The following is a 12,895-nucleotide window of genomic DNA, read 5'->3' as shown; positions in this document are numbered from 1 at the left end:
CATAGGACTTCCTAAAGTTGGAGCATTTTTATGGATTGCCCTTCATGGCAAAATTTTGACTAGTGACAAACTTAAGCTCATTGGGATCGCAGGACCAAGCTGGTGCATCATGTGCAAAAGAAATGAAGAATCAGCCAATCATTTACTGTTTAGATGTCCCTTTGCTAAAGTGTGTTGGGAGTGGCTTATGAATAAACTACAATGTATTTCAGTTAGAAATAAGTCACTCAAGGACTTCCTAGTGGCATGGCCGAAAAATACCCAATCGAAGTGGAGTGGATTGTAGTAGATCTCCCCTACTTTACTATCATGGCATATCTGGAAATAGAGAAATAGAAGGATCTTCAGGGAAACAACACTCTCAGTGGAGGAGGTGATTTTCAAAATCAAGGAGGGTATTGAAGAAGTAATCAATGGAAAACCACCCAAAGTGAAACCACTCAGGTACGACAACTAGGATAGGGACATGGAAAGTAATTGGACACTCAAAGACTGGGGGTTGGGGGTCATCCTTGCTCCCAATTTTAATAGGAAGTTAATTAGATGGGCTCCTCTGCAAGGTGATTGGGTCAAACTAAACATTGATGGAGCTTGTAGAGGGAACCCTGGATCAATAGGAATTGGAGCAGTCATCAGAAATTCCTTGGGGATATTACTAGGAGGGTTATATGGGAGCTTGGGACTAGCCACAAACAATGAAGCAGAAAGCAGGGCATTGGTAGCAGGACTAGATTTATGTGTACAAAGAGGGTTGGACAAAATATGTTTTGAAGGAGGCTCACAAATTATAATCAATGGGGTTTCCAAGTCAAACATCCTCAATTGGAAACTCGGCAAGTGGGTACCTCATATTAACAAGGCTCTAGAATCCATCAACTCATTTGAATTCAAACACACATATAGAGAAGGGAATAAAGTGGCAGACCTCCTAGCCAACATGGGAATTGAGAAGAATAATGGTACAATTATTTTCAGTAATGAGGATGCTGATCCAGTGGTACTGAACACTAATTTGAGTGAGAGACTAGAATGGCAGTGTACAAGGATTGGATAGATTCGGTTCATGATAGCCTTACACGAGCCAAAGCATAGGTGGCAAGGTAATATGACCAGAACATAAAGCGTCGGTTCTGAGGACTCCTCATGGATCTCAAATTTTAGAAAGTGGTGGTGAAGGGTACATAATATCCAATTTCCTAGCAGAAATCTAGAAGTTGTAGGCTAAAGATCAGAAGGTGGAGTTCACATGCTCGATTGGGCAATAAGATCCGAAAGGTTCCATTGGTTTTAAATGGAGGGAAATGAGGGAACCAGCCACAAGTTTTGTGAATTTGCCGCCATTTGTGGGACTGAGCTATGTTAATTGTGGGCACAATTTGGAGCGTCAATGTCTCAATCTGTTCATCTTGGAGGAAGAAATTTGCAGGGCAATCATCTCCTTGGTGGATTGTTCTTTGAACTTGGAGCGGCATTGGTGTGATAGGCTAGTATATGGAGCAGTAATTACTCCCATTGTAGACATCCTAGAGTCGCAGGTGGAAGGTGTCGGCCTGATGCAGGGTTTTTCCAACCCAGTCAACATACATGCTATAGTGGATGCCATCTTTGAGCTTAGGGAAGGAACCAGGGAGAGTATCTTAAGGTTGTATTTGAAGCCTGTTGAGAGTTCTTCTTCTACTTCAGATTCAGAGGACTCGTTGAAGAACAACCATTCAGAAGAAGAAGGTGCTGAAGGGTCAGTAAATGAGAGTGAGGTGGGAGAGGATGTTGATGATCTAGAAGAAGAGAGTGTGACAGACATGATAGAATTGGAGCTTGAAGAGGGTGATGTGGATCCTACAGAGGAGGCTCATGGAGATGTGATTGGGAGGATAGTGCTCGGTGGTTGTTAAGTGGCTAGTATGTTTGCTAAGTGATAGACCCTTACTATTTTTAAGGTGTAGTCCCCAAGGACATAGTGCAAATAGCTCAAAGGTAGTCTAACAACTCACCTTGCTCCACCTCCCTATGTCAAGCTCTCCTTGGCTACTCAAAGGCTCCAACTCCCTAGTTGTTGACCTCCTTCCAAGTGCTCCAAAAGCAACTTATGAAGCCAAACTCACCAAATAGGTTGAATTCATGTTAGGTTAACCTGTTTCAACTTGTTTTGTTGGATTTCATGCTTTACAACCTTCACTGGCATACCCGATTTGACAAAAACTTGGTTTTAGGCCTAAAACGGGCTACTAGGCATTAGCCCTCCATTTGGGGTTTTGTGCTCACCCTGATCAAGCGATGGACATCCAGACTAAAAGCTTCACATTTATGGATACCCTTTTGGGAATACTTGAAGATTTTCAAAGTCTCAGGATCTCTCAGGCCTTCTGCATGACTATCCTAAAAATGGGTGAAAAAGGAGGGTTTGGTAGGGTTTTGATGGTGAAAACCAAGATTCAAACTAGGGACCTCCAATATGGAACAAGAAACCTTAGTGACATCATACTACTGACTAATTAGGCCACAATAAAGAAGATTTACACTTCAAGATTTGGAGAACATGATTTTACAAAAAGTTGCTTATGAGGAGAATGCAACAATTTACAACTTTTCCATTATTGCCTCTTTCAAACACATCATTTGCAAACAGAAACCAATTACATTCAACATGTAAACATATCTACCATTTAGAGACAAAGGAGATTCATGTTATCCCTACATACAAGCATTAGGCAATTACAAATAATGGGTTATTTCACTGTCAAAGCTAACTGTCACTGCACTTTTGCCTTTCACTGTGACCTACACTTTCACTGTTAAAACTCTTTACAAAAAGTCTGTTTTGTGCTCCTTAACAAGGCTCTATCTTTAATGGCTTATTGACCTTCATACCTATCATTTTGAAGGAGAATATTACATATATAACTTCAAAAGAAAATGTAAAACTCAGTCCTAGTTGATTGTGACAGCCAACTGGCATTACAACCTTGCCTCAAAGATCATTGATTGATCTTGGCAACTTCTAACCCATACATAACACCAAAATCACTCCTTGTTCTTGTTTGCAAGCAATTAGAAGGAGGTACAAAACCTTACAAGCTCCAATGTATGGTGGAGAGTAGGCTAATGAAAGGAAATTGACTCTAAAACAGCGACTCACTGTCTTTTACATTATTTTCACAAACTAAACATGAAATCATTCTCCTTATGTCTTAGAAAGCCTCTTAACCTTGACATACAACCTCAAACATCAAGGCAAGTCTGTTCAACTATTAAATGCACTTGCTATAGAAGAGCAAAGCATCAAATTTCTTCAAGACCCTAGCCAAATGGCACACTTGCCTAGGGCTCCATGGCCACAAAACTCCTTGCACCTGCATTCTTGAAAGAAAAACATGTATTTACATAATTTAAAAATTGACCAACTAGTTCTTGGGAAGCCATGAATATTTTAGGACTTCAAGAAGCCAAGTTGGTCAAGCATCCTTGCCAATTACCTAGACAAGGCAGTGAAACTATCAAATCAAACTAATTTTGCTACAAACTCAAAACTTGATAAAATTAGATGCCACCAAAGGGAAAAGCTTAAGAAAACATAATAGAAACTAAAAATGCAACAAAAGTATGGCCAAGTACAGTAGGTGTATGAACTATTGTTCACATGGAGTTAAAAACTAGAGAAAAACCAAGTAAAACTAGTGCAAGTTTGCAAAATGCTTCATAAATTTGAATGATCAACCCTTACAATAGTTAAAATAGGAGATTAAATACCTCTCCAAGTTGGTTAGCCTCCTATATGGATAGGTACATGTCCAAGGGCACTTAAATTTGACATTTTGATGCCTAAATGACAACTTTTGGTGCCTAGAAAATGCAAGATTGACCTCCAAGACTAACAATCACCTAAAAACACTTCTCACACATAAAACCCAAGCAATAAACATGTCTAAAACCTTTTAAAACAAAAGCCACATTAAAAACTCATTTTTCCATCATTTTGCCAGGCAACACTAAACTGGCAATTTTGAGCAAAAAGATGAAAACAAGAAACCAAAACCACATAATGAGTTCAAAACTCATCCAAACAACCTAGAACAACTTAAAAAACATCTAAGGCAACCTTGAAAGCTTCAGGATGCTGCTGGAATTGGAGGATTGGTGGCTTTCCAAGGGATCTACCGATAATCTCCTCAGCATTGGGGAGGCAGTATTGGCCATCCTTCACTTTATCAGACAAAGCTAGATTTAGAAGTCGTGTTTGTTGGCAGGATAGAATAGGTTGGCATTTAGAATTAATCTCTTTTTTAGGCATAGAATGTATTGTTCCTAAGCTCCAACTTCCTTTGGTGAAGGGTTTTTGTTGGTGTAATACTTTTGTACTCAGTTTCTATAGTAATATAGGGTGTTATCCCCATAGCTGATAGCACTTACCACTAAAATAAAATAAAAAATCTCATGCAAAGATTAAATTGAAAATCTAAATCAAAGTGCAAGCACATACTAAATTAATTAATTCAATCAATTAATTAATTAATTCAATTATCTTTTCAATTCCAATTTCTATCTTCCACTTTGTTTTTTTCCAAAAAGCTTTCTATCAGTTAACTATTTCCTCCTCTTTATTTCCTCTAATCATTCTTTTTCATCTTTCAATCAACTTTTTTCTCAATCAGTTAACTCAATTAATCTATTCAATCTATTTTGTTCCACCTCCAAATCAATAGTTCAACTATCAATTAGTATGTGAGCTTATCTGAGTTCCACCTCTTGATCAATTTGTTCCACCTCTCATTCAATCCTCTCCAATAATCTCTAAATTAGGCATTCAATCTCCATTTTCAACAATCACTCTGAATCATGAACTTTGAATCTTTATGTCAATTGCAGGTTTCCAGTGCAATATCTGAGAGCCACCATACCAAAAAGAGGAGAAGAGCAATGGAAGCTATACATAGTCTTGGAATAGGGGGATTGTTTGATTTTAATTATAATCATATTTCTTGCTTCTGTGTTATTTCATTGTTTTGTTTTTTTGGATTCTAATTAGGACAAGATTCATGATTTTCCCTTTCATTCATAGTTTACTTTACATTAGATGAATTTATACATGTGACATTTTGATGAACCCGATGTGAACAACAACTAATTAAACTTCTCTATTTTCTGAGTGATTTTTGCAAGTCGTACAATTTTTTTCATTTTTTGCAGGTTTTGTATGAATTCCAAAGTGGATCTCATCATCACGCAATCATGCTTACATCATCATGCAATTGCATAGATAGGCTCACCTAATTGAGCAGATCGGGTCAAACATTCGTGTGGAACCCATCATGCAAAATCCCTTACAGGATCATGCAATCGCTCTGTTAGGATCACGCATTCGTCAGGAATATTGTTGTTTTGTTTATTTTCTATTTTTATTTTTCTGCTCTTTGTTTTGTCAGATTTTGTATGAATTTAGGTAAATCTAAATGCGTTTTACTTTTATTGCATGCTTAATTATGACATTTTATGGCACGTAAGGTACAATTCAAAATTTCAAGTGCCAGGAGGACAAAGGAGCAAAGAAGACAAGCCAAATGCTATCAGCAAATCTTCAAAGAAGAAAAGAAGATACAAGATCTAGAGGATCAACTAGCCATCTATAGATACAATAGCCTAGTTCTCTCATATAGGGTGAAATATTATTTGCTTAATATAGAATGGATGATGAGAGATCTTGCTAGAGCATCACAATCTATTTTGCAGGTTCCATATCAGAATTAGCTTTATTTTTTATTTTTTGTTTGGTTTGTTTGCCAATCATGCAATCACTCTATTAGGATCACATAATCACTTTGCTAGGATCACACAATCGCTCTGTCAGAATTACACAATCGCTCTGACAGAACTACGCAATCGACCATACATGATCATGCAATTGCTCAAGTATCATCACGCATTCGTACTTGTCATAGTTTTTTTCTCTATTTTCTATGGGTTTTATTGGGTTACTGATTATTTGTATGTATCCTGTGGTGAATTTATAGAGAGGATCCGATTATTATTGAATTATAAACACCCGTGCTCTAACACTTCAGTTTTGGGCTTAAAATAAACAATAGTTAAAATGGATGTGCATGTATCACACTTTGGTTTTGGGATTAAAATAAACAATGGTTAAAATTGACATGCATGCATTCACATTTCAATTATGCACATGTGTATCTAACCTAAATTTGGGTTTTAAAATGGACGTGAATCAGGTTGCTCAATGGATTAACTCACATTTATTTTTCTTTTTTTTTAGGGAAAGAATCTTTTATTGTGTTTGGGGTGGACCTACTATTGCATTAACTACATTTCCACCCACCTTCGAGGTCTTGGGAGAAAGGGAGAAGGTGACAACAACACCCAATTTTATTTTATTTCAAGTAGTGAAGGGTATCTTTGACTGAGGATTTCATCACCCCATAGAGGTACTTCAAATTGGGATGCATTGGGGATATCATCTCTCCTAGCGTACTCTCGAGTGGGTTTTTTGAGCTGCTATATAAATATACTGGTGATCAGGAGGCTAGAGTGTTGAGTGAATTCAAGTTATGTGGTGGCCTTCCCTGCACCAATAAGCTCAACTAAAGTCTTAAGTGCCTTTCTCTGAGAATCAATCATTAGATCGGGAACCCTCAAAATTTTACAATAAGAACCAACTTAGTAGCCCAAATCCTATATTTAGTGACTCTGGGAGTGCAGATCATACCCCATAGATTCCCTTCATGTACCTTGCATTATGAGATAGAAATCCCTCTGGGATAAGATCTTTTAATCTTTGGGGTAAGAGATACTGGCATGCTTGAGAAGTGTGTACCGTGGAGTGGAGCCAATGTTGTCGGACTCTCTAGTTGTTCATCTTGTTTTGGTATTTTGTAAGGGCCTCATTTGAATGGTTTCCAATTTCCAGCCTAAGATTGTATTATGTTCTTTTATGTGTATTGTTGTGTCAGACCAGTATTGAGTCAGTATTGGCCCATTTCAGGCCCTACCCTATGTATCTCTAAATTCTTAGAGTTTGCTAGAAAACAAGTTCAGTCAGCTATACCTACCTTCAAACAACTATTCTCAGACTTGGAAAACAACAAACGTGTCCTACACACAGAATTACTGGAAACAAAGTCCATCTTGAAACATCAGACGGACGTACAAACTCAAAAAAATTACATACTTGTGACCATAGGAAGTCCTTGCATAGTCCTCATTATCCTCCTCATATAGTCCTTATTTACATCCTTACTTTGCATAAGCCCTTTCATAGTCCTCATTATTGTCCCCATTATTATCTTCATATACACCCTTAGTCCTTATTATCATCCCCATTATTGTCCTCATATATGCCCTTGTCATTGCATAGTGCTCATTATAATCCTCATTTACATCTTATTATCATCCTCATTTACGTCCTTAGAATTTGCACAAGTCCTTGCACCATCCTCATTATTGTCCTTATTATCATCCTCATTTATTTCATTAGAATTTACATAAGTCCTTGCATAGTCCTCATTTACATTCTTATTATCATCCTCATTTATGTCCTTAGAATTTGCATAAGTCCTTTCATCATCCTCATTGTCATCCTCATTATCATCCTCATTTATGTCATTAAAATTTGCATAAGTATTTTCATAAGTCCTTGCATCGTCCTCATTATCATCCTCATAGAGTTCCCATATACGTAATCATAATCTTCACATAAGTCCTTATTTATGTTCCATTGACCTCCTAATTCATTTTAGTGTTGTTATAATCTTCATTTTAGTCCTTTCTTAGACCTCATATACGTCTATCTTAGTCCATCGTCATTTGCATAATCATCCTAGAAAGTCATATGCCAAACGTCCAAATCACAATCAGAGGATCAATCAAACTCAACCTCAACTTAAACAAGTTTGTCAAGTTCAACAAATCAAACATAGTCACATTCAAAGAAATGGAGAAAACATCTTACATGTTGTGATCCTAGGTCCAAACCAATCAAGAAAACATCATGGATTGGTATTATACATTTCATAGGGAAGGTGGAGAATTCATCCCTACCATTCCTATTCCATCACCATCCATAGAAACCTTGGCTCAATAGATCAAGACTTTGCAACAACAAATGATAGATATGACTAGTCCTAACAACCATAGGGGCTGGTTAGAAAAAATGATGAGAGAAGTGATGACGATGAGGGAATCAATATCAGGCCAACCTTCTTCTTCTCGTGAGACCATTCAAACATACCAACCTTCATTCTTCAACAAAATCGTTCCTACCTCAGTTCAACCAACATTAGAGTCATGTAAACATTCTTTTTCTTTCAACCCAAAAATCAAACCCCTTTCAACCAAAATCAACCCCATTAAACCAAAATCCAAATCAAAATTCATTCAACCAAAATCAAATCTCTTTCATCCAAAATAATACTCCTTTCAACCAAAATCAAATCTCTTTCAACCAAAGACCAAATCAACCATATCTATCCATCATTTCATCATCCCCTGAAGTCACACAAGACCAATCCATGTCATCTCTATCCAATAACATAACCTCCCAAGGGCTATCCATCGTACAAATCCAATCTAATTCAAGTCATGATTCAAAGGATCTCATTCAAAATCCTTCCTCATCAGGCCAATGTGTTGAAACATTCCAAGAATCTCCCATGCATATCCAAACTTCTTCCCCGTGTCAACATGATGATCCAAAATCAAAATAAATGAGTCATGAAACAAATAAAGATCAAGAACAAACACTTCTATCCTACCCAATTTTTTATCAAGATCCCACTGACCAAGAATCTTATGATGATCCCCTCACTCTTTTCTATTACGTTCATAATGATACCCTTTTGTCTCAAGAACAAAGTGTCCTTTCAAGTCCCATCCAACATCCACCTCCTAAGCAAGATCAGGATAGCCCTTCTATCCTTCATAATAATCCCTTTCCAAGTCAAGATCAAAGCATACCTCTACCTTCATGTCCTAAACAAGATCCCATTATTTCTCCAAATCCTAATCAACATCCCTCCATCTCTTCATCTCCATGTCATAATCCTCCATGTTCCTCACAAGACTCCCTCTCAAATGAATTTACCATTTCTCCCAGTGATCCTAATCCCTCTACACAAGTTTTTGATCATGAACCCCTTATCAATGAAATCACCAATCTAGATCATACTACACAAAGAAACTTGTCAACAATTGTATGTGAGCCATTATCACATGTCAATGTGGTGACATAAACAAGCATTGCACTAGCTAATGATACCAACACCCAAATTGTTTCATCATCTTCTTCATGCACAAGCATAAAACTAGCTAATGAGATTTACACCTGGTTGGCTTCATCATACTCTTCAAGTGCATCAATAAAAATAGGCATAGCACCCTCTCATGTCACAACTTCGAAACCAAAATCAATTTGTCTCATACACCCACACTTGATAGATTGGGGGCAAGAGAATCTACCATGGTTGGATTGGTTTGATAATAAGGAGGCTATAGCAAAAATTGTACATGGAATACACCTAGTTGAGTCCTTATATCCTATTGGAAAAGACATCTTTATCCGACTCTTCAAACAAAGACCAATGAACTACCTACATAAAACACCCTATCCCTATGAACAACATGCATGTTAAATGATACTATATCTAAGGGATGGGTTAGTTTAGGTTTTTCTTTCCACATTGCATCCCATTTTATTCAAAGCACTGTATCACATATAGTTTCTTTTTCAAATGCATCACATTCACAAAATTTCATTAGCATATAGAAGCATCAATAAAACAAAGCAATTGTCCAAGTTTATCATCTGTTTGCATTCAAGAGAAACAAGGGTCATCTCATTTCTTAGAAATTCAGACATGAAGTCTTTGAGGTCCTAAGGTCATTCATTTTCAACATTATCCCATGACGACTCTTTACTTATGGTTGGGTAGTGATTTCACTATTTGAGACTTGTTAACCCAAAATATATTAATTTCTATATCTCAAACACATTAACAAAATCTCTAATTCATTCATGACACCTAGTTGATCATATGACTAGTGAAAAATCTAAAATTCTACTTCAACATCTGCATAATTGTTACACCCAAGTAGGTTTCATTACTTACAAGTCAAGGCAAGAAAAAATAAAAAATAAAAAGTGATATGCCAAATATTCATCTCAAGGCAAAAGAGAAATGATATATAACTGAAATATCACACATACAAGTGCAACAAAAAGTTTGACTATGGGAACATGCAAGTAACTCCATCAAGGCTATGGACGTCTACTAGCAATGGAGTGATATTTGAGAAATTACAGTCTATAACCTCGTCAGAGCTCTAAAAGCTTGCTGGCAACGAGGCTCTATTCGGGATGCTTTTGAAGTTAGAATAATTCATGTAGCTAGTCATATAAGATGTTAAGGATCTTTAGTGAACACAAGAGTGGGAATTAACTCATTTGCACTCACATGGGCAAAAGAAGATCAAAGTTTCAAGAACCAATGGGGAAGTTTTTTGCATCTCCATTTGTAAATCCTAGTCACCAAGTGTATTAATTTGGATGTTCCAAGGGATCTTAAGGATCGATTGAATGCTTATCTATGAAATTTTTTGTACCTCTAATTCAATTGGTGTATTAAAAAATGGTAAACAAACATAGTTATCCTTGTTCAAATAGGAAACGTATCTTCATCATGCATATTGCATTAACATAGGTCATGTCAAAAATTCATTGTCTCCACATGCATTATGTAGATCATCATGTCATATAGGTTTGCACACTGGGGGCATAACTGAAAAAATCATATAAAGTCCTAAAAAAAATCCAAAAATATTGGTAAAGCATCAAAATCCAATAAACATTCATATATAATCCACAAAATCCAAAAACATTGAGAAAACAAAAATACCAAAAATAATGAAAAGCATAAAAATCCAAAAAAACGTTCAGAATATGGTCCTAAGAAAATCAATCAAAAACATTCATATATAATCCACAAAATACCAAAACCAATGAAAAGCATAAAATCCAAAAACATTCAGAAAATGTCCTGAAAAAATTATCAAAAACATTTAGATAAAGTCCTAAAAAATCAACCAAAAAAATCAATCAATCAAAAAACTTGCAACAAAATGTCTCACAAGAAACAAATATCCTAGCAGATATCTAGCAAATGCTTCACATGAAGTTAACAAAGGATACAACTATCTAGTCAAACATCTGCAATCAACTGATCAAACTATCTTATCAATTGTATCATATAGATATCAAGTGATCATTATCTTATCTTAAATAGAAGAGGATACACTCAAAATCAGACAGGTCAGTCTTAAAGGGGGTCTGCAACTTTTTGAGATCAGACATTATCAACTATCACATCAAGCAACCGAGAACAAAGGCACAAGGTCAGTATGGCTGCTGGATTTTGTCCTAATTAGTTTTTAACTTTTATCATTTGGCGACAGGTCATATTCCTATGCTACTCAAGGATGTCCACAAGTGACTAGAGGAGTTGGGATGGTCATGATATTTTTCTTTGTTTGTTGTTTGTGGTGTGAAACAATGAAGTTCTAGGGTAATAATTCTAGTGGGTGTTTGTGTTGGTACGTTCATTTGGCAAATATCCTATGCAAAATTCAAGGATAGTTATGCTTGTGACTGTCCCACATACCTCGACCCCTGGCACTACAACCAGAATGGAGGGTTCACTTCTTGTTTGCTACATGTTTGTTTCTTCAATGAGATATCTTTACATCTTGGTTCCTTATACCCTGATGTGATAAGCTCCATTGTTCAATAATAAGGCTCAGTGATGAATATATATTGTGCAATAAATAATGACACAGGTTCGTGATTCAATCATTCTCATTTCCTCTCATTTTATTATTGATAGTTTGCTAATCATTTTCAATCTATCATCTCATATCAATCATCTTCAATTGCTTATAATTCTCATCATTCTATTTCATTCTAAAGTTCATTCTCTCATATTCTATCTCAAAATCATCTTCACATCACCTATCTCTATCTCTAATCAACTAACTATTCTATCTTTCATCTCACATTCTTCTTTTTTTGAGAAATCATTCATGTCTTTAATGCACAAACAATCTCTCGAGGGGGCATTACACCCTAAGAGTCACTGGGGTAGAAAATTTTAAAAAATTGTTTTCTTTGAAACAATGTTGTTTCGATACTATCTCAAAGAGGGGAAAATGTAAACACCTAAAAATGTCTCATTAATCATGTACTAATTATTCCTCCAATTAGTTAAATAATTATTTAATTACTTAGTTAAGTTAATTAATCTTATTCTTCGAAATTTCATATTTCTTTGTCATCTTACTAATTATTCCAATTTCAATTCTATCATCTCTTAATCATTTAAACCATTTTCTAATATTAATTAAATATTTATTATTTAATTAATTGTGATTTTTAATCCTCAATTTAAATAATCTTTATTAGTTAAATTAATTAATTCTCAATTTCTATCTGTAGCGTCCTAAAATTGCGACACTTGCAATTTCGACTGCATTTTGGTCTTCACGATGGCAACGCAACACGCAACCTGAATGGAGACCCCGAAACCTGATTACGACACTGAAAACTGCATTTTTCAAGCACCCTGGCCTGAACCTCCTTGCACCCTTCTGTCCCGGGAGGTGGGACCAGAGCGCCCAACACCCTGGTCCTTCAGGACCAGGGCGCCTAGCGCCCTGGTCCCCCAGGACCATGGCACCCAGCGCCCTGGTCCCTGGGTCCTATTTTGGGCCCGGTCTCCTTTGGACTTCGGGTCTTTTTGTTTGCAATTTGGAAAATAAACTTTCCTGGTCGGCCTAAGGTCGGGAAAATCAGTCTATCAGCCCTAATTGACAAGTATATAAACTACATCTTCCTCTTTCA

General features: G+C 36.4%; 1 protein-coding gene across 1 annotated transcript; it reads left to right on the top strand.

Annotated features, from left to right (window-relative positions):
• Positions 1 to 466: 466 nt before the first annotated feature.
• LOC131074307 (uncharacterized) lies at positions 467 to 1,054 on the top strand. The gene has a single exon (XM_058010905.2). It carries the CDS (start codon positions 467 to 469, stop codon positions 1,052 to 1,054), a length of 588 nt encoding a protein of 195 aa, XP_057866888.2.
• Positions 1,055 to 12,895: the final 11,841 nt, after the last annotated feature.

The sequence above is a fragment of the Cryptomeria japonica genome, chromosome 7 (genome assembly GCF_030272615.1).
Source record: "Cryptomeria japonica chromosome 7, Sugi_1.0, whole genome shotgun sequence".
Lineage (NCBI taxonomy): Eukaryota > Viridiplantae > Streptophyta > Pinopsida > Cupressales > Cupressaceae > Cryptomeria > Cryptomeria japonica.
Note: the sequence above shows the minus strand (reverse complement) of the source record. Positions and strands in the feature narration are given on the sequence as shown.